The sequence below is a fragment of the Tupaia chinensis genome, unplaced genomic scaffold (genome assembly GCF_000334495.1).
Source record: "Tupaia chinensis unplaced genomic scaffold, TupChi_1.0 Scaffold139491_1, whole genome shotgun sequence".
NCBI lineage: Eukaryota > Metazoa > Chordata > Mammalia > Scandentia > Tupaiidae > Tupaia > Tupaia belangeri.
Genome location: NW_006199376.1, coordinates 53,651 through 76,858, shown reverse-complemented (window position 1 = coordinate 76,858; position 23,208 = coordinate 53,651). Strand labels below are relative to the sequence as shown.

The window sequence follows — 23,208 nt, the reverse complement described above, 5'->3', positions numbered from 1 at the left end:
TAGAAAGTAGACAAATATGGAGTGAAGCAAGTCAGGCTATGAAACAAAACATTGTATGTCTCCACTTAACATAACCAACTGTTGACACTCTATGGGAGAGACTGAAAGACTGGAGGACATAAAAGTATTGAAAACTGTTATGGACACTAGGAACAAAGTAGGAGGAAATTGAGAGAGGGGAAGAGCATAGGAAAGGAAATTTGGAGAAAAAATAAAGAGGTAAGACATTTGTGATACACAGATATGGTTTATTACCTGTTTATGATGACATGTATAGTATTCTCAAATGAGCTGGACTGAAATGTATTTTCTGCTGGGTAAAGTCTCTTTATAATCTAAATGATGTATAGTGATTGAACATATAAATAATAATAATAATAATTGAAAAAAATCTACAGATCCAGACTCAGGAACCTACTACACTTATCTAAAATTCATTACCCTTGCTCATTTTAATCCTTGGGCCATATTTATCCCCTAGAACCAGAACTCTGCTGATAGAGCAAGAACAGGTATAGGAAGAATTTTCCTAATGGACACCTTTTCTTTTTTTGTTTTTTTTCTTGGAGAGGTTTTCGCTATAGGGCGCATGAGCTCACCAGAAAGACAGAGAGAGACAGAAAGTGAGAAATCACCCCCCAGGAGTGATGGCCACACCTCAATCCCTTCTCCTCCATTCTCTTCTCGGGATCTTGGGCACGCAAGCACACACGTCCAGCGTGAGTTTAAGCCACCGGGTCCGGGACTCGAACCTCGGTTGACTACATGGGAGTCCAGCGACATAGCCATTACGCTAAATGCTGGTCCCAATGGGCACCTTTTCTGACTGTTAATACTTGGGTGGGTTAATATGAAAATATGTTATAAGATGTGACATGATAATAAAATTGAGCAGCTACTATATAAAAAGTGTTGAACTCTGTTTCCTCTTTGTTGACGAAAAAAGCATAAATTCCCAAACTGAGAGTTAATAAGAAAATTAATCCTTTACCTATTTAAGTTTTATATCTTGTCCAATACAGTAGAGATGGTTATGGAGAATAGTCTGCCCTCTCTTGGTGCCAAACTCCCAGAAAAATAACTTCTTTCTTTATTCACCAAATCTGGCCTTTAAAGATTGACTCTTGGGGGCCAGCAGATGGCACAATGGCTACGTTGCTGGACTTCCATGTAGCTGACCGTAGTTCAAGTGCTGGACCCGGTGGCTTAAACTCATGCCAGGCGTGTGTACGTGCATGCCCAAGATCCCAAGTGGAGAATAGAGAAGGGATTGTGGCGTGGCCATCTTCCCTGGTGGGGGGAGCGATTTTTCACTGTCTCTCTGCCTCTCTCTGTCTTTCTGGGGAGTGCATGCACCCTATAGCAAAAACCTCTCAAAAAAAAAAATTTACTTTTGTTAAACAGGGAGTAGCACGGGCATCACTCTGGTCTACAAGTATCCTTGCCTATTACAGCATTGCTGCTAATATCTGAAGATTGAAGTGCAACATGAATTACTTGCCACTTTGCAAACTTCCTACTCAGCTAGGATGTAATCCAAAGCTGGCTTATGGTCTGAGGAAATGTGCCAATAATTGAAAGCATAACCAGCAGGCAGAGGTGATCGGACAGAATTTTCTAGTCCATAGTTTGCATGTTACAAACATCGTCTATACCTAAGAAAGCAATTTTTGGAGACTGTTTACCATGTCGATCACCTTCAGTTCATAGAGCTTCAATTTTAGCTTTAATGAATTAAAATGAAAAAAACAGTAGAAAAATAAGTCTGACTACTTACTGCCAGGGAAGAACGTGAGATGCAGTCCAAAATGCAGGGAAATTGTAAAAATTCAAAAAATCTAATAACAAGGGCACTATAGTTGAGCCATAAGAGAATTAAAGTGATTCTATATTGAACTTTATAGTCCATTTTAAGAAATGAAATTTCAGGAAAATCAGTCATTGACTTCCCTAGGAAAATTGGTCTTTGACTTATACTTTTCTTATACTTCACGGTGAGTTCACAAAAATCTAGCCTTTTGCATTCCTCATAATATATGGGGCCTAATGCTTAGCTGACAGAAGTTAACAATAACCACACTGAATCCTTACTGTGTATGGGAGTAGGGAGATACCATCAGTCAGAAAAATAACATCAGTCTCTTCACATATGACCAGCTGAGAAGATTTTATCTGTTCTGGTGTTAGAAAGCCACACCTAGCTTATAAACTGGTATCCAAGGGTTGTATTGACTGACTGCATTTTCCTTCTATTGCTCTGTTAATCATTATTTTTGCAAGCCCTTTGCAGAGAATAAACACTGCTCTGCCTTACATGCCCTTCAGGACTGATTGTCTCATGACACTATTATATTTCCTTGGGATCCTCCAAAGACAATGACGGGGCTCCTCACCTCATTTTTGCCTCAAGACAATTAACAACTTGTTCTTTGTTTCTAAACATAGCTCACACTGATCCTTTCTCTTATATAATTTCTATATCTTATTCAGTACAGGGAGACAATTTTGGATACTGGTCCACTCTCTCCAGTGTTGACCTCATGGGCGGCACAAAACTGATTTTGAGTCCCCTGCCTGTTCTGGCATCATTAAAGCAAGAATACCCTTATTTACCACCTCTTTCTATTATGGGTACAGTTGCAACCCAGGCTGACTCACTCAGAATGTGACAACCAAGAGTTTTACGTCGAGGCATACTATTGGTTCATAGTATCTCCTTACCTTTTTAACCTTTGCCCAAGAATTTAACTTTCATTTCCCACAACTTCTCTGGGAGAACTCCTTTTATGGGGAATTGCAACTTCTCCATTGGTGTATGTCCTATATTGAGTGACTATGGAGGGCAAAAGTTGGAAGACTTCAGAACAGAAAACTGAATTTGTTCCAGGTGAGTTTAATTTGTCCTCTGGAAGTGGGAAAAGGCCCAGGTTACAGGTTTCCTATTGTGAATGATGATAGTTGTTTGTGTACCATGAAACAAGATTCACTCTGAAAGAAGGGAGATTTAAAGACATAAAAGGCTTTGTTTCCTTAAGAACAGTAACTTCTCCAGGATGAATGTCAATGCTTCCTTTTTTATTTTTAACTTTGAATTGAACCTTATCAGAGAACCAGAATGTTCTCTTGCTGAGACTTCAGATAGTCCCTTCCCAACAACACTGGGATCTTTGAATCCTTACTATTTAAATCCTGTCTGTGTCATAATGTAGTATTTCTGGGGGCTGACAGGTGGTGTGGCAGCTAAGGCACTGGATTTCCACATGGCTGACCACGGTTTGAGTCTCAGACCTGGCAGCTTGCTTGCTCTCTCTCTCTTTCTCTCTCTTCAAACTGAATAATAATAATACATAAATAAAATTAAATAATTAAAAAATATATAGTATTTCTGCATGACCCTACATATCAATTTCATCAGCTGTGCCTGTCTGAATGGATGACAGGGTGCAGAGCTGGCCAGATAGTCATCCATTCAGTCTACCTAGTACAGCCCCAGTCTAAACTCAGGAATGACTGTAATTCTTACAACTCACTTATTACATTCTATTTTTTCCTTGGACATCTGGCAGACCCAGCTCATTAAAAAGATAAAGAGGAACACATAAAAAAAAGTTTCCTGTATCATTTTTTTCTAACATTTAATAATAAAAATGAGCTCTGTAATCTGTGGGTTAATGCTTTGAAAAGATTTCAGAAGTGGCAAGATAACAAGATTCTGACACCCAAGAGAAAAGGAGTTAGAGAAAAGGAGACTCTTTGTATAACGCCACACCCTTCCTATGAAAGCACAGGCTCACTCCAGTTAATTGAGGCCAAAGGAAGACCCCCAGCAATGCCCTTTCTCACCTTGACTTTCCCTCATCTGACCAAACCTTACTTTATGCATCATGTTTGAACTTGGGGATTTTCACCTCTGCATCACATTCCTTGTTTCTCTCCTGATGTTCAGTTAGCTTCACGCCTCTTGCTTCTAAACTCCTACAGTATACCTCTGCTGTGCCACATGTCATAGGACTTTAGGATTAAATAATCACGTTCTCTCTGCTTCATGGCTTAGGATCCTAAAGTCCTTAGAACCCTAAAAGATTAGTATCTTTTTGTATGTTAGAGTTTACTAATAGCTGGCAGCCCCCCTGTAGCTGTAAGATGGCATCTGGTCACATGAAAGAGAAAAAGTATGAGAAGAGGATTGAGACTTAGCTCCATCTCCAACATCGGGGGTGGAAAGAGGTACTGAAGATTAAGTTGCACCAATAGCCAGTGCTTTAAGTCAGTCGTGCCTTTGTAATGAAGCCAGTACATATAAAAGCTGGGGGTCATTAATGTGGAATGCTCGGTTCTTTAGGTCCAGATCTCTAAGGCTAGAGACTGACCCAAGACACAAAGCTGCACCATAAGAGTATGAAAAGAGAAATTTTTAATCAAAAAGTACATATACCCAAGAGGCTTTCGGATGGGAAAGCTGTCAGATAATTGCACTGGGAATGGGGTCAGGTGTTACTTTCATTGTGGGATCTTTTGAATATTTAGGAAGGGGGGTTTGTCATTGTAGCTTTTTGTTTTAGCAGGCTTTTGCTGTACCTATATATTTCTTGTCCAGTAAGGGAAATTTAATTGCCTGTTTGGAGGAAGTCATTTGCATGCCCAGTGTGGACTTTGAAGGTCTGAGGATGAACATAAGGATAATTTTGCCTGTGTCAATCTCATGCTGAGTGTAGGAGATAAAATTCTAGCCAAGCATCTGGGAAAATGCCTGTGTGCCTATACAGAAATGTGGGACATAAGATCGTTTCATTCTTGAGGCCTTTTGATAAAAGGTTAGGTAATTAAAGGTAAGATTACTTTCCCCTTCTTGATGCAAGGAGTCTGGTTGTAACCTATGGTAAGCAGTGATTGATGAAGCAGAGAAAGGAGGAGAAAGAAAGAGAGTAAGAAAGCACCCCTAGTGGAAGCTGTCATGCTGCAATCCCTTCTCCTTCATTTCTCAGTCCTTTCATAATTTTAGGCATACAAGCACATGGGCCCAGCACATTTCTCAAGCCACTGGGCCTTGAACTCCAACCACACAGTCAGCCATGTGGGATCCAGGCACCTTAACCATCATACCACCAGCTGGCTCTTTACCCTTACTTTGGCCCATTAAAAATCTAAATGACCCTTTCATTGCAAACAGTTTAGAAAGACTTTACTTCTAGGTCAGCCCTTTTTCATTTTCGCTTTGGAGAATTGTTATTTTTAGTTTTTGACTGGGCAACAAAAGGAGAAATTGAGAACCCAGACCTTTTCAGAAGGTCCCTGCTCAATTTCAAAATTAATTAGAAAGCTCCTAGCTGGTATTTTCTACCAAAGGACTATTTGCTAGCTGGGAAAAACCCACAAGCATTTTGTCACAGTTTTCTGGGTTGAATATTGACTGAGATTATAAAAGATACTAAGTTTGTTTTCTATACCATCTTGGTAGATGATATTGCCTAACCATAAACCAAAGTACAATTTCATTTTTCCAATCTTTCTAAGAAAAGTGAAAAGTTGCCATCATAAACTTGCAGCTTTCTTTTGTTGTTTGTTTCTTCAGGTTTTTGCGATAGGGTACATACCACCTGCAGGCCCAAGTCTTGATGTTTTTAAGCACTGCTTGTATCTTAATGAGTTAAGAGACAACTGGAAGCCCCACCCTATGTTTCTATCATAAACTAAGTCGTAAACCGGTCTATATATTATCACATGATGTAAAACTTGACCTTGCCATTGATCAGATCCTGATCTGTGCCATAGTCCCTTCTGTTTAACACAATATGTACTTCGGTCAATTTTTAGTATTTGTATCACTGACTGGATAATAATTTCATACCATCTTTAGTTTTTTTGTTTGTTTGTTTTTTGTTTTTTGAGAGATTTTTGCTATAGGGTGTGTGCACTTGCCAGAAAGACAAAGAGAGACAGAAAGCGAGAAATCACCCCCCCAGGGAGGATGTCCACTCTGCAATCCTTTCTCCTCTATTTTTCTCTCGGGATCTTGGGCACACACACATGCACACACATGCCTGGTGTGAGTTTTAAGCTGTTGGGTCCAAGACTCGACCCGCAGTTGACATGATAGTCCAGCAATGTAACAATTACACCATCTGCTGGTCCCTTAGTTTTGCTCTTTATTAGGCTCCCTTCAGAAATTATATGAGAAGTGGAAAGTTTTTATAGACCTAAATATACCCTTATATATTGTTTACAACTGTTCCCTTCATTTTTCAGAGAGGGAAAGACTTACCAGTCACCTCATGCTGAAGAGCTTTTTTCCCATCATATCTTAGCAGCCATCAATAAATTAATCCCTGAACCCAGGCTGATGCCAATACAAGCAGGTATGCTCATTCAGCAGTACCAGAGATTGGGTTGCTCTAGTCATCACTTGAAAAAGTGACTAGAGGTGGTGAATAAGGAAATGAATTAATTTGGCAAGGCCAACACCAGTGAGAGCAGACTAGCGTCTATAACCATCTCTGCTGTATGAGGCACAAAACTTATTAAAGGAAGAGGTATATGTAAAAACAAGAGGGAAGTTATTAATTATCTTTGGGCAAAATGATGAGGAGGCCCATTAAATGTCTTTAACAGAACCACAGGATCACTGAGACTCAATAGTGTCAAGGGAAAATTACTGCTTGAGGGTCAGTTTCCCTTCTTAGCATGTAAGACAGGATGGAATGACTGGGACATAAAGATAAGCAATGATTAAAATAGTAGCAGAAGCATACAGTCAGTCATCGCAACTCATAGATTTTGATTTAGAAGCTACAGGTGGCTTCTCAATTCTTGAGCTGTGAGAGTCTTTTCTGCTACACTTGGGAAAATGCTGGTGGCATATTTTCCCTTCCTTATAAGCAATGATTAAAATAGTAGCAGAAGCATACAGTCAGTCATCGCAACTCATAGATTTTGATTTAGAAAATTTTGAGCTGTGAGAGTCTTTTCTGCTACACTTAGGAAAATGCTGGTGGCATATTTCCCCTTCCTTGCTCCATGTCCAGGTATTTGTAAAGACTCAGTAAGATCATTGTTAACTTCTATTAGTTACGCATTAGAATTGAGAACAGACTGCTTTCCCTATTTCCAAAATCCTTTCCAGAGGGCCTAGGGGGAGTTGCACGCACAAACATTAATAGATCAGTTTTGCCCATTGATAACAGGACTCTTCCTACATCCTTTCTCTGCCATAGTATCTTTGTGATGTATATTAAGTCTCCTTATCTCTATTAAAGTACCTTTGCTGATCTCTTCCTGAGACACGGACCATCCTTTCAAATCAACAACCTAAAAATTCTAAAACCCACCTCTAACCTGTGAGCCCTCCCACTTCCAGATGACCCACCTTTTGGACTGGGCCAACAGAAAAATTCTTCTTGCTAAATTTCAAATTGTATCTCTCATTCTCAAAACCAAATAAAAGGAATCCCCATATTTAAACATCCTGAGAAAGACACATTTACCTTTGTTGAGGTCAGTCACTCTTTAGGAATAAAGTTTAGGAATGAAGTGTTTCTTGTGTTTAGGAATAAACATTAGTTATTAATTCTATAGAGTTGGTTATTTCTGTCCACACATTCTAGCTTACATGTAACTAGTGACAAATCCTAGCAATCATGTATATTTTATTTACATAATTTTATACTTATATTGAACTTACAGAATTAACATTAAACATACCATATGCAATATAGTTAATTGAAGAAGAGAGAGAAGAAAAAAAAAGGTTAACAAACCAAGTCTCAAGTCCCAAGAGTTCAGAGTCCAGCAACAAAACCTAGTTCTGACACTATCCCTACCTTGCAAGGCAGTCTCAAGAAGGTGACTTTTTTCTCAGGATGATCCTGCAACACAAGGATTTCAGTATGGAAGACACTGTGAGAATAAATGCACTGTACTGGTAGCATATGCAAGTCTTAGTGCCTTGTCTTTTTGTATTTACAAAAAACCAAGTTCTATTGCTTATTTAAGATGTCATATGTGACCCACATACTTGTTAAATGAACAAGGGCATTCTCAACAATGCTGTTCAAATCATTCTTACAAATAAGTCACACTTCAAAAACAAGTTTTAGATATGAATCACTCTTGCTCTATACGCAAAGCATCACATTTTTTACTTCCTGTCACCTCAGGTAATACCAATTGCCTGTCAGCTCTGTGTACATCACCCACATTGGAAATGTAACGCGCATATAGTGCTATATTATTATTCCATGTTATAAACAATTACTCATGTATTCAACTTCTACTTAATACATTTGCCTTCTACCTCTGTCTATGTTTTCTCCATATGCTTCAGACTTCATTTAAATCTGATGGTTTTCAAGTAAGAATTCTTGGATAACCCTCTATTTGGCCTATTATTTCACTACCCAACAACATGTGTGTCTCTAGTAGTATCATCACATATTGTCTTTTATGTATAACTCATTATTTAATTTTCTGCAACTTCCCAGGTGAATGTCAAGCTCATAGTCACTTAAACCCTAAGTTTTTTGTTTTTTGGGGGTTTTTTTGTAAATCCCTGAGGAATCAGTGGCTTGGTTTTTTTTTTTTTTTTTTTTGTTTTTGTATTTACAAAAAACCAAGTTCTATTGCTTATTTAAGATGTCATATGTGACCCACATACTTGTTAAATGAACAAGGGCATTCTCAACAATGCTGTTCAAATCATTCTTACAAATAAGTCACACTTCAAAAACAAGTTTTAGATATGAATCACTCTTGCTCTATACGCAAAGCATCACATTTTTTACTTCCTGTCACCTCAGGTAATACCAATTGCCTGTCAGCTCTGTGTACATCACCCACATTGGAAATGTAACGCGCATATAGTGCTATATTATTATTCCATGTTATAAACAATTACTCATGTATTCAACTTCTACTTAATACATTTGCCTTCTACCTCTGTCTATGTTTTCTCCATATGCTTCAGACTTCATTTAAATCTGATGGTTTTCAAGTAAGAATTCTTGGATAACCCTCTATTTGGCCTATTATTTCACTACCCAACAACATGTGTGTCTCTAGTAGTATCATCACATATTGTCTTTTATGTATAACTCATTATTTAATTTTCTGCAACTTCCCAGGTGAATGTCAAGCTCATAGTCACTTAAACCCTAAGTTTTTTGTTTTTTGGGGGTTTTTTTGTAAATCCCTGAGGAATCAGTGGCTTTGGTTGTTTTTTTTTTTTTTTGATATTAAAACGAAATAGATGGTGGGTCACAAAAAATTTTGATTAAAAAAGTCTCTTTTGGGGACCAGCAATTGGCGTAATGGCTATGTCGCTGGACTCCCATGCAGTCGACCACAGTTCGAGTCTCAGACCCAGTAGCTTAAACTCATGCCAGGCATGTGTGCATGCGTGCCCAAGATCCCAAGAGGAGAATGGAGGAGAAGGGATTGAGGCGTGGCCATCCCCCCTGGGGGGTGATTTCTCACTTTCTGTCTCATTGTCTCTGTCTTTCTAGCAAACACACATGCCCTATAGCGAAAACCTCTCCAAAAAAAAAAAAAAATCTCATTCATTCTACTATTCAGGGAAAATAGCAGTTATTGCACGGATTAAGATGGAATTTTGTCATGTGACATGAAATGGGAATAAATGTTCAAAATTACTATGAATATTTCTTTTTTTGCTATATCATCCTACTCTTTTTCCTTTACTCTTCTTTTTCTTTCTGTCCTTTCATATTTTACTCTTGGTCCATGCTTCATTTCTACATAATCACTATTTTTTGTATTGTCACAATTCTTACTCTACCTCCTATTAATCTTCCCAATCATACAGGAATCTGAGAGAAAGAGGAACCTCAGAAGTCAAGTCAAGCAAAAGCAGGGGAACAGTAGCTATGGATTCAGCAATCCTAGTGAATGTAAAGGAGGAAGTGACCTGCCCTATTTGCCTGGAGCTCCTGACAGAACCCCAGAGCCTAGACTGTGGACACAGCTTCTGCCAGTCCTGCATCACTGCAAACCACTCCAAGTCCACACTATGCCAAAAAGGGGAGAGCAGCTGCCCCGTGTGCAGAATCAGATACCAGCCTGGGAGCCTACGGCCTAATCGTCATCTGGCCAAAATAGTAGAGCGGCTTGAGGAGGCCAACTTGAGTCCAGACAAGGGGCAGAAAGTACACCACTGTGCACACCATGGAGAGAAACTCCTACTCTTCTGTAAGGAAGATGGGAAAGTCATTTGCTGGCTTTGTGAGCGGTCTCAGGAGCATCGTGGTCACCAGACATTTCTCACGGGGGAGGTTGTCCAGGAATACCAAGTAAGAGACCAGGATGGAAGGAATTCAGGGCAGAAATAACAACTACTAGAAAACCTCTACTTTGCATTATACTTTAATTACTTTGTGATTTCTGTGATTTCTCTATACCATACTTAATTTCCAAAACTTTTTAAAGGATACTTTTGTTCATTGCATCCAGTTACAAGAGAATAAGCCATGAATACAACGTCTTGGTCAAGAGTAAAGATGTTTGTACCTTGAACTGGAGGGATAGAGGCTTGGGACCCTTGACAAATTCTGATTATCCCTTTTGGAAGAAGGGTAACTGGGGTGGGTTATCTGTGTAATCATAGAGAGAAAATGGTGAAATCTATTACCTAAGATGTAAATGGCACATTCACCACCTCAGATTTTCTTTTAAATTATCTCTTCTAATTTTCATTCTAACTATTTTTGAAGCTTTATTCTCTTCAGAGGTGAAACTGATTATTTCCATGTTTATTTTCTACCTAGATGTTGACAAGTTCATAATTCAACTCTGATGTGATTCCTTTCTCACAGGAGAAGTTCCAGACAGCTCTGAGGGAACTGATGCAGAAGCAGCAGGAAGTTAAGAAGTGGAAGGCTTACATCCATAAAGAGAAAACTTCCTGGAAGGCAGGAGACCCTTCCTAAGGGAAGGAGCTGAAAACCTTGACAGGATTTGGGGAAATAACTCCCTTCCTCTATTTTCCTTGATAGTTTATAAACGCAGAAGTCATTTGCTTAGGCCTCTTCTCCATTGTTTCCCTGTATGAGTAGAGGTGAGACAGTGAATATTTCACAGAGGAACATAGCTATTTGAAAGGAGATAAATACATGAAGATCTCTTTGGTGAGAATGACTAGTGATTCCTGTACTCTGTTCCTGTTTTCTGATTCTATTACTCTACTAGGGGATAATGTCTGGCAGTGGCTTTTCATTCTTGTCTCAGTGTTCAAGCTTTGGTAGGGCTTTTAATTTGAAATGAGCAGTAGCACAGGCATGTATGAGTGTCCTGCACAGATGAGTGAATGCTAAGCCACAACTAAGTGTCACATTTGGGGTTAGGATGAGACTTGGTAATGCTGATGAAGGTCATTGTTATAGAACATCATGAAGAAAAAAGCTAGGAAAAATTAGTAACCCTAAGAATTGTTCCCTATTCCTATCTCCTTTTCATGAGAGAAATCCTCAAAGAAAACAGTTCTTTTTATGTCTCCCAACTTCTGTCCAGTAGGCTGAATCCCTGTCCTGTTTTCATTTCTAAAGAATCAAACTCAGGTTGAAAAAAAAAGAGTTCGGGCAGAGTTTGCAAAACTGAGAGGCATCCTAGACTCTGAGGAGAAGAAAGAACTGCAGAAGTTGGAGGAAGAGGAGGAAGATGTTCTACACAGCCTTGTAGAGTATGAAAAGGAACTGATCCAGCAGAGCCAGTTGGTGAAAGAGCTCATCTCAGATTTTGAGCATCGGTTAGAGGGGTCAACAATAGAGCTGCTGCAGGTAAGAGAATTGGGCAAAATGTCTACATCTGAAATTTAGAAAAATAGAAGTCTACTTTCTTTTCTATTGTGTTGCAGTGCTGTTTCTGTTAGTAGCACTGAAGATCTTTGGACCCTGAAGTATCCTTTCTCAGAACCAATTTCAGTGATTATTAGAATAATTGAACATATGTGTACCAAGAGAATATACCATTTGTATTAAAAATCTCATATTGATTAAGTGCGATGTAAAAATTTGAACTTGGAGAAAAGACCCATTCATATTGTGGTATTTATGGGTCCCCATTCTTGGTAATCTAATGTTGCGTATGTATCAGCTTAGTCACTGGCAAACAAATGTACTTTATGTTGCAAAAGATTTTTTTTTCCTTATAGAAGGAATTGAAATATCTCCCTCTTTTTTATAAATTCTGAAAAAATTTGTGAAAATTTGGATTATTTCTTCCTAAATAAATCCATCTATTGTATTCTTCTTCTTTTTTTATTTTTTTAATAGTGTGTGTGCATGCAATGGAGAGGGAAAAAGAGAGAGAGGGAAAGTGAGAAGGCATCTCCTGGAGGGTGTGACCACACTGCAATCCCTTTTCATTCATTCTCCTTTTAGGATTTTGGGTACACACACACACACACACACACACACACACACACACACACATGTGCTTGGCATGTTTGTCAAGCCATTGGATCTAGGGCTCCGAATGCATAGTCAGCCTTGTGGAATCCAGTCACCTTAATCACCATGTCACCAGCTAGCCTGTTTTGTTTTCTACAAATTCATAATTAATTTTTTTACTTCTATGAGATTTGCTTGGATTTCTTACATGTCTATTTATTTGAGAGTTTTTTTATTTATTTATTTTTTTTTTGCTATAGGAAGCGTGCACTTGCTGAAGAAAGAAAGAGAGAGAGCAGAAAACAAGAAATCATGCCCAAGTGGGAATGGCCATGCCACAATCCCTTTTCCTCCAATCTCTTCTTGGGATTTTGGGCATACATGCACACCCACCCAATGTGAGTTTTAAGCTACTGGGTTCAGTACTCAAACCGCTGTCAAACATGGGAATCAAGTGACATAACCATTATGCTATCCACTGGTTCCTTACACTTCTTTTTTAATGTATGTCTGTAGGAATTTGTTTCCATAATCCAAGTAGTCAAATTTGTAGGCAAAAAGTTCATCATAAGACTCTTTTATATTCCCTTCAACTCTACTAGGAAAACAATGAAAAATTATTTAAAAAAAGAAAAGAAAAGAAAAGAAAGTCACGGTAGGAGCATGTGTGTGTGTGCCTAAAATCTCAAGAGGAATATGGAGAAAAAGGGATTGCGCCATGGCCATCTCCCCTTGGGGATGATTTCTCACTTTCTCTCTCTCTGTCTCTCTATGGCAAACACATTCACCCTTCAACAAAAACTTAAACATTAAATAAATTAATAAATATGACCCCTAAAGCATAGGCTACAATACCAAATATAGACAAGTGGGATTACATAAAGCTAAAAAGCTTCTGCATGACAAAGGAAACAGTAATTAGAGCAAAGAGAAAGCCCTCAGAATAGGAGATAATATTTGCAAACTATGCTTTAAATGAGGAAATGATAACGAGAATATGTAGGGACCTCAAGCAGCTCATTCACATAAAAACAAATAATACAATTTAAAAATGAGTAAATTAATTGAATAGCTTTCTAAGGAAGACATATAAAAGGTGGAAATGCACATGAAAAAATGTTGGACAACTTTTTTTAGATAGATTTTTTGCTACAAGGTTTATGTGACAGAGAAACAGAGAGAAGACTAGTAAGAAATCACCACCACCACCACCCCCCCACACACACACACACACACAAAGGGAATGGCCATGACACAATCCCTTCTTCATTTTCCTCTTGAGATTTTTGGGCATACAACCATGTGCCCAGCATGAGTCTAGGCCATTGGGTCCTGGACTTGAACTGCAATATCTGTGTGGGAGTTGTGGGAGTCCAGCAATGAATATAACTATTACACCATCTGCTGGTCCCGTTTTGTTTTGTTTTTTTTTTAGAGAGAGTTTTTTGTTATAGGGTGTGTGCTCTCACCACAAGGAGAGAGAGGGACAGAGAGACAGAAAGTGAGAAATCACCCCTTGGGGGTATGGCCACACTGCAAACACTTCTCTTACATTCTCCTCTCAGGATTTTAGGCTCCAATGCACATGTGCCCAGCATGAGTTTTAAGTTGCTGGGTTCAGTACTCAAATTGTGGTAGACTATGTGGGAGTACTGCAATGTAACCATGATACATACCGTCTGCTGGTTCCAATACTTGGCAATATCTTTGTATTTCTTTTGGTGTGGATTTAAATTTAATTCCTTTGTAGTCAGAGAACATATATTTTATTTTTTAAATATATTGAAACTTGTTTAATGGCCTAGAATATTACATATTCAGAACAAATGTTCTCTATTAATTTTAAAAGAATGTGTATTTTGCATTAATTGTTTGAAATTGTAAATATCAGTTAGGTCAAGATGGTTGTTGGGACCAGCAGTTAGCGTAATGGCTATGTCGCTGGACTCCCATGTAGTCGACTGCAGTTCACGTCCTGGACCAGGTGGCTTAAAACTCACGCCGGGTGCGTGTGTGTGCGTGCCCAAGATCCTGAGAAGATAATGGAGGAGAAGGGATTGTGGCGTGGCCATCCCCCATGGGGGGTGATTTCTTGCTTTCTGTCTATCTGTCTCTCTCTGTCTGTTTGGCAAGCACACAAAAAAAACTTCTACAAAAAAAAAAATAAAAGATGGTTGTTAATATTCACTCGTTCTACATCCTTTAAGGTTTTTACACAGCTATTCTATCATGTATTAATAAGTTATTGAAATCTTCAACTCTTACTGTTTTATTGTCTGTTGTTCATTTTGCTTCTTTTTTCTTTTTAGATCATAATGCCATAGCGTGGCAGAGAGAAAGAGAGACAGACAGACAGTGGGAAAATGAGAAATTGTCTCCCAGGGGGAAGGTGTAAAGGGGGGGCCACACCATAATCCCTTCTTCTCCATTCTCCTCTTGGGATTTTGGGTATGCACAGATGCTCTCAGCATGTTTTTCAAGCCTCCAGGTCCATGACCCAAACCACAGAGTCACCCATGTGGAATATAGTGTCTTAACCACCATGTCACGTGATGGCCCTGCATTTTAATTCTTTAACATTAGTTTTGTGTATTTTGAAGCTCTGTTCTTAGCTACATTTACATTATTATATCTTTCTAATAGAATGAACCATTTTTTATTTTGAACTATCACTCATTCTCTAGTAATAGTTCTTGCCTTAAAATCTATTTTGTCTAATATTAATTCACCTGCTTCACTGATTTATAGTTACTGCTTGCACAGTATATATTTTTTATCCATTCACTTTTGCCCTATGTGTGTTTTCAAATCTAATATATATCTTTCTTAAAAGAAATATTTCTTTTTATTTATTATTATTTTTTAATCTGAGCAGAGAGAGACATAGGGAGAGAGAGAGAGAAAGGGAAAGTGAGAAAGTAAGCTGCCAGGTCTGAGACTTGAACTGGGGTCCACCATGTGGGAGTCCAGAGCCTCAACCACCATGTCACTACTGGCCCCCCTAATATGTATCATATAGACATTGATAAAGAAATCTTTTATATCTAGTCTGATAATATCAGCCTTTTGAGGGGGTTTATTGAAAGTACAACACTTAATGCAATCATTGATGCAGTTTTATTTAAATTTACTATTTTTCTATTTGTTTTGTGTATTTCTCCTGTCTTTTTTTATTCTTTCCTTTTTTCCTATTTGGCTTTTTTTGTGTTAAATAAATGTTTCCCAGTGAAGACTTAATTTTTCTAATTTTCTAGCTGTATTCTTTTAGTTGCTTTCCTAGTTGTTTGCTCTAGTGATTACGTGCCTTATGCTACTACAATCTACTTTGAAAAAATACTAGCTTATTTCCAATAAAATGTGAAAATGTCCCTCTAGTATTGCTTCATTTTCTTCCTTATTCTTTATGATCTAAAATACATTACAGTGACCAGCAGATGGCATAGTGGTTAAGGTGCTGGACTCCTACACGTCTGAGCATAGTTCAAGTCCCAGACTAGCAGCTTGAAATTTGTGCCAGGTTGTGTGCATGTGTGCCTGATTCCTACAGGAGAATGGAGGAGAAGGGACTGTGGCATAGCTGTTCCTCTCTGTTTCTCTCTTTCTTCCTGGCAAGTACACATACCTTATCACAAAAAAATCTAAAAAAAAAAAAAAATACATTACATACATATATGTTGTACTATATATTATGAATATTGTACTTATTGTGTTGCTAATCTTATGTCTTTTAAAGTTATTAAGAAAATAAATGAGAAAATAAACTATAACATGTTTTACATTAATTCAGATTTGTTGCATTTCCTCGATGTTTAGTAATTTTTTTATAAAAATTTTCTTTCTGACTGAAGGAGTTTTTTTTAAGGTTAATCTGCCCAGAAACAAACTCTCTCACTCTCTTTCTGTAAATAATGTCCTTTTCTTTATTGTTAAAGAATATTCTTGCTTTAAACAGAATTCTGGTCTGACAGTTTCTTTGATTTCTCTAGTGCTTTCATTGTGTCTATCTAGTCCTTTGTACCCTCTATTGTTTCAGATGAGGATTCAGTCATTGATCATTTAAATGGTGTTCTTTGTGTGATTTTTTTTCCTCTTGCTGCTTTAAATAAATTTCCCTTTATTTTGGTCTTCAGAAGTTTGCTATAGTATTACCTGCAGTTTCATTTTATTTATCTAACTGGGGGTTTGTTGAGTTTAAATAATTACATTAATATTTTTTATAGGAATTAGAAAGTCTTTTCCTAATTATTTTTTTAATTCCTTTTTATCTCTACTGTCCTGCTAAAAATTCCTTTACATGAATGCTGGTACACTTGACATCACTCCACTGTCTCTGAGTCTCTCAATTTTTTAAAATCTTTTTTCTTTTGCTCTTTAGATTAGACACTTTCTGGTGATTCAGCTTCTGATTCAATTATCTTTTCATACGCAATCTTATTGTGAGGCATTCGTCTATTAAACATTTTAGATTTGTTACTTTATTTTAATCTTCAAAATTTCTATTTTTTAATTATTTCTATCTCCTTGTAAATCACTATCTTTTTAAAGTTTTATTTATTCATTTATTTTTATGAGTAGTATATAGACAGATGAGCAAATAATCTACGTCTTGGAGAATATACTTGGAGAGAGTGAACCTAGGCTACAAGAGACCAAACATGTTGGAACTTATACATTGTGGTGATAAAACAGTAAATGGCTGAAAACTCTTGAGAATGTAGACCAAACTGGCCTAGTAGTAGTGTTTAGGTAAATACTGTACTGTTTTGCACAATGACTGAAAGACTATTAGTAACATAATGGACAGTGATGTATAAGAGAGTGCCGAGGGGCTAGCAGGTAGCATAGGGCTTTAGGGGCCAGGCACCCACATGGTCGACCATGGTTCAAGTTCTAGCCGCTTGAAACACACTAGGTGAGCGTGCGTGTGTGCCCAATATACTGAGAGGAGAATGGAGGAGAAGAGATTGAGGTCTGGCCCTCCCCCCAGGGGCTGATTTCTTGCTTTCTGTCTGTCTCTCCAGAGAGTGCACACACGCTATAGCAAAAATCTCTAAAGAAAAGTGGTTGGTGTTTCATATTAGGCATCTTGAGCTGCTGGTCCTGTTATTTCTTCACTACTGAATATATTAAGCTGCATTTAAGTGATAAATCTAAATAAAAAGATTAGGTTGCAGGGTCAGCAGGTGGCATCATGGTTAAAGTGCTGGACTCCTACATGGCTGATCCCTGTGTGAGTCTCAGACCTGATGGCTTGCTTCCTCACTTTCCCTCTCTCTCTCTGTCTCTCTCTGGTGAGTGTATGTGTCCTATAGCAAATTAAAAATAACAATAATAAAAATAAAATTAAATAAATAATTGTAAAAATAATAAGTAAAATGTCTAAAAATATTAGACTGGAAATCAACTGAATATATGTGTGTTAGATTTAAGGGAGTGAAGGAGGTCAATTAGAGTTAGTGTATAAAACGAGAAGAGAGGCTTGTGAAGCATTTGCTTTTATTTAATACACTTGTTTACTTGTACGTTCTGCAAACTTCTTGAGGCCTACTATTTATTCATCTTGGATTCTCTAAAATCTAACATAATGCTTAATGAATAATAGTGCATCAGTTCACATATCTATTGAGAAATAAGTTTATTAATTTCTTACTTTCATGATAGAAAAGTAGAGTGAGAAAGAGGAAGAGAGAAAGAGAAAGAAAAGCACCCCTGACAGGTTGTCACATGGTGATCCTTCAACCTGCCCAGCCAGCCAGGATCATGAATACACATGCATGTACAAGCCATGTACATGTTGACCTAAAAATTGAACCCATGTCTTCCATATGGCTTCCAGCTTTGCAGAGTATTTTGCTGCCACAATTGCTGGGCCTCATGACTATTCAAATCATCAGGAGACAAAAACAGTTGGAGGAAAAAGTATGTGTCTCTATTTACTTGTAAAAATATTTCATATTCATATAATCAGAAAGCCTTCAATTTCCTCCTATTTCTGCAAGGACCCTGTTTCTACTTTAAAAGGAACTTAAACACATGACTCTTGTTATCTTTATTTTCCTGTCTATCACACTGGGATGATTTCTCTTTCTAGCACATCAGAGTCTGGTGGGAGCATGATACAGCTTTGTAAATGAAGGCACCTCTGCAAATGAGGAGAGGCTACTATTCTTAACTCCTGGTTTTCCTTTCTCCCTAGGATGCAAACGGCATCATGAAAAGGTACGTATAGGAGAGCACAGAGGATATATATTGTACTGTGAGAAGAGATGCATAGGTTTTTGAATGATAAGATCAATTCTTATAATTGGAATTATTAGTGATTAATTACAATAAAACGTCTCCCGGGGCAGTAAATTTCGGTATAGTGTTATCTTAAGCATCTACTCATAAATCAGAGTTTCGGTGTTCTTTAACTATTGAGAATAGACTTTATTATATGATAAAAGATTTAGATGGCAGTGGGGGTCACACCGTCGAGTCAGAATTGGTAATAGCGGTTAAGTGTTCCAATTTCAGACACCCTTGACATCGCCACTTTACACATCCTGTGTGCCTTTAGCTCTGCTTCTGTGTTTAATAGGTGCTTGACTTACTGTTGAGAGAATGTGTCTTCCTTGTCAGTTAACTGCCCAAAATTTTCCCCTGGACAATTCGTATATATTTATGTTTGTTCTTCTGTTATCAATAATAGAGACCACATCCTTCTTAGTAGCTCTATTTAGATTTCCAAAAGCACACTTGAATCACTGAAAACAATATTTTGATCCTTTGCAAACAGTTGGTCCATTTCAGTCACATACTTTACAAAAGTACAACAAGGGGGTATTCTGTGTCTCAAACTGCATGCCAATACGACAGAATCAACCTTTTCCCAAACACATGACACTCCGTACAGTATTAGTATGAAGTCCACAATATCTCCTTTGCCTCATGTTTATAATTTTTCCAAAGAAGAGGAAAGCTTAGATGTTATCTGAAGGCCTCCTTCGGAAAAGCTTTGAATATGTGGGACTTTCCTAATAGGCTTCCCACCCTGATAGGTCTCTAACACTCAGGAGTCTGTTTGCAACCTCACTTTTGGACTGTCTCCCTGGGTACCCACATATATGGCAATAATGTTTCCATGTATTATATACTTCTTCTTCTTTTTTTTAATTGCTAAAGAATACTCATGCTTGCCAGGGAGAAACAGAAAAAAAGGGAGTGCAGAGTGAGAAAACGCTCAGCTGGGATTTTTGGCATGCTGCATATGTGCCCAGCGTGTTGTCCATGTCACTGGAGTCAGTACTCAAGTAGTGCAGTTAGCCATGAGGGATCTGGCTTCTTCAATCATTTGGCTGGCCCAGATGGGTTTTTCTTTTTTTAAAACAGCAAAGTTTTCTCTATTTTTAGGGTTTTGGCCATAGGGCACATGTACTTGCAAGAGAGAGAGAAAAAGAGAGAGACATAAAGTGAAAAATCACACCCCCAGGGGTTATAGCCATGCCACAATACCTTCTCCTACATTTTCCTCTGGAAATTTTGAGAATGCATGCATACACACACACAGCATGATTTTTTTTTCTTTTTAGACATAATCATTTTATTTAAAAATTATTATTATTATTATTATTATTATTATTATTTAATTTGCTACAGAGCACATGTGTTCACCAGAGAGAGAGGAAAAAAGAGAGAAAATGGAAAATGAGGAAAAAAGTTGCCAGGTCTGGGACTCGAACTGTGGTTGGCCATGTAGGAGTCCAACACCTTAATCAACATGCTACCTGCTGACCCATCCTCCCCATGTAATTTTTTTTAAAAGTTATATATTATTTATTTGTATAAGTCCTTCCAAAACTCTACGATATCATTTTCTAAATTGAGAAAACAAAATCAGAGATTTGTTTCAAGCCACCAGGCCTGAGACATAAACTGCAGTTGGCCATGTGGGAATTCAGAGCCTTAACCACTACCCCACCTGCTGGCCCCCAAGATTTGGTTTTGAAATTTATTATCTTATCATTTCCTTTTAATTCTAAGAGGTAGGAAGGAAGAAATTTATCATTTTCTTTCAGAAGGAGGAAACCGCTTTGAGAGGTAAGACATCCCCAAAGTCATACAGAGAAGTGGAAAGGTGGATATGAGCACATTTCATCTGGCCCCAGAGTCAGGAATCTCCCTCTTTCCTTCTAAGGAATACAGGTTGAAGAACATCAGTGAGGTGAAGTGACAGGAAGTTAGTGGTGCTCATGAGACAGAAGGTGATTGTGGGGTGGTCCATTGTTTTTATTTCTAGGAATGAGACCTTGATTGTGAACAAGCCAAAAACATTTCCCAAGAAACAAAGAAGGGTGTTCCGAGCTCCTGATCTGAGAGGAATACTGCAAGTGTTCAAAGGTGAGGAGAGGGACCCAGTGTGTGGTTGGTAATTCTAGTGGTAGAGGGTCTTAAATGGGGAAGAGGGTTCAGTTTCTAGATGCAGAAAGAGGAGGTAAGGGAGGTTGGGTATTGCATGCTGCTGATGCAGTTATGTTAGACAGGGAATGGCCAGGTGTCTGGTTCATTCTCTCATACCAGTTCCATGTGCCACCATAACTGCTTCTACTTTTACTAATCTGGAGAGGAAATAGATTTTAGTGCCAACTTCTTTGCTTATGTTAATATTATGGATTTTTCTAATTTCAGAGCTGACAGATGCCCAATGCTACTGGGGTAAGGATAAATCACAATTTTATTAAATTACCTGCTTGGTTTTTTTTTTTTTTTTGATCTTTTAGAGTTTGGTGTTCTCTTGTAGGTCTCATGATTTAAGGCCCATTTTTCCCCCAACATACACATAGTGCTCATGTTTTTGTAGTATTCTACTTCTCCTTATAATACATGACAGAAATTTCCTCTTAAGGTAAGGCACTGTCACAATACAACAAATAAAGCTGCATCATATCCTTTACTCATCTCTCTAATTTTTCTACAGCTAAGATAACATTTGCTCCAAGCAGCAATTCAGATATTGTCATTTCTGTGGATCGAAGACAAATAAGATATAAACGCAAGTGGACATCATATTACGGTAACAATGAAGATGATGGCGTCCTGGGTTCCCCTGGTATCACATCAGGAAAACACTACTGGGAGGTAGATGTGTCCAACAAACGTGACTGGATCCTGGGAGTATGTTTGGAATCATGTTCCAAGCCCATTGTACTGGGTGGTATGAAAAAAGTTGTAAATTACCAGCCTCAATATGGCTACTGGGTTATAGGGCTTCAGAATCGATCTGAATATAAAGCGTATGAAAATTCTACCTCCCGTGATCCTTCGATCTTGACCCTGTCCCTGACAGTTCCTCTTTGTCGTGTTGGGGTTTTCATAGACTATGAGGCTGGCACTGTCTCCTTTTTCAATGTCACAAACCATGGGTTTCTCATTTATAAATTCTCTTCGTGTTACTTTTCTCAGAATGTTTTCCCCTATTTCAACCCTTGCCAATGTGAAGTTCCCATGGTTCTGTGCTCTCCAGGGTCCTGAACCGTCTTACGCCCTCACCCACTTCTGTGCAGAGCTCATGCCCTGGGTGCAGTTCATGCGCCTGAGCTCATCTGCACCATGGTGAGCATCTTTTCTGTGCCATCCCCCTTCTTTCCTCTTGAATGTCCTAGTCGAATTAAGATGTGCAAATTGGCTCGTACCATATTCTTTCCAATATTTTATTTGCACCTAGGAGAGATTTTTTTCCTTACCATTTCTCAGGTTCCCAAGGAAAAATTACTGATCCCTCATAAAAAGAAAAAATTAAATTAAGAAGGACTACAATTGTTGTAGCACCTCTGCCAAGTCTTTAAAATCCAAATCCTTATAGATACTGATGAAGGGGATGAAGGAAAGATTGTAACAACTTCTGCATTAGGAAAGACCAAATATAGAAGTCACTCATTATAAAATGAGTCCTCAGCAGTATGTCAATTGACTTATCATGCCTCCTGTTTCAATTTACTAATCATGCCTCCTGTTTATCAAAACCTTAGGGGGAAAAAGCATAAGTAATAGGTACTAAGAATAGAGGTTTTCGTTCCAGAGTGTCTGAGTTCCAGTCCTATCTTTTTTACATACTGGAAACTGGGGAAATCAAACTATAATTTTAGCAGAGTAATCTTAAGTAACACACAAATGTCTGTTTTTATTTCCTTAAATTAATTTTGGTATAAAATTTATCTAATACTTTGGATCATTGTGAGAAAATCAATCCATTAAGTATAAAATAACTTTTGAAGTATCTCAATTTAATCATAACCATTTGCTGGTCTAATTAATAAAAAATGTAAAATGCGTCCGTGTCCTATGGTACAGAATTTGTGTTCAGAGGGCGTAAGTTCCACTTTACTGAATTCTCATCTTCTCAATCACAGGCATTGCTGGCAACCTCTTCCATTCCATTACTTTCTTCAGTACACGTACCAATACAAACAATTAGAATTTTATTGTAATTTTGGTGTGAGTACATAATAGCTCTTATCAAATAAGCAAAATGGAATTCAAAATATCATTTGGAAATAATAGTAGTAATGATTATGATGATAATAAAAATTATTGTTAAAATTAAACAATCTAATTTTAAAAAATAACTTCTACCATTTCTAGCACATAAACTGTAGTTCAGTTTATAGATCTTTGGTTCCTTTCCACTGTGACTCAAATGATTTTTTTTAATTCATAATAGTTGATTAAAAAAAAAATTGGGGGGAGAAGTTTTCGCTATAGGGCACGTGCGCTCACCAGAAAGACAGAAAAAGACAGAGAGACAGAAAGTGAGAAATCACCCCCCAGGGAGATG

General features: G+C 37.9%; 1 protein-coding gene across 1 annotated transcript in view; it reads left to right on the top strand.

Annotated features, from left to right (window-relative positions):
• The window catches only part of LOC102488769 (tripartite motif-containing protein 5-like), a 33,657-nt gene extending 10,883 nt beyond the window's left edge, over positions 1-22,774 (top strand). Inside the window, exons 3-9 of the mRNA XM_027765716.1 lie at positions 9,818-10,301; positions 10,824-10,919; positions 11,553-11,783; positions 18,592-18,614; positions 20,674-20,774; positions 21,063-21,089; positions 21,352-22,774. Of these exons, the coding sequence (XP_027621517.1) occupies positions 9,818-10,301; positions 10,824-10,919; positions 11,553-11,783; positions 18,592-18,614; positions 20,674-20,774; positions 21,063-21,089; positions 21,352-21,905 (1,516 nt within the window). The 3' untranslated portion in view covers positions 21,906-22,774. The remainder of the gene's footprint in view (positions 1-9,817; positions 10,302-10,823; positions 10,920-11,552; positions 11,784-18,591; positions 18,615-20,673; positions 20,775-21,062; positions 21,090-21,351) is intronic.
• The last annotated feature ends 434 nt before the right edge of the window (positions 22,775-23,208 follow it).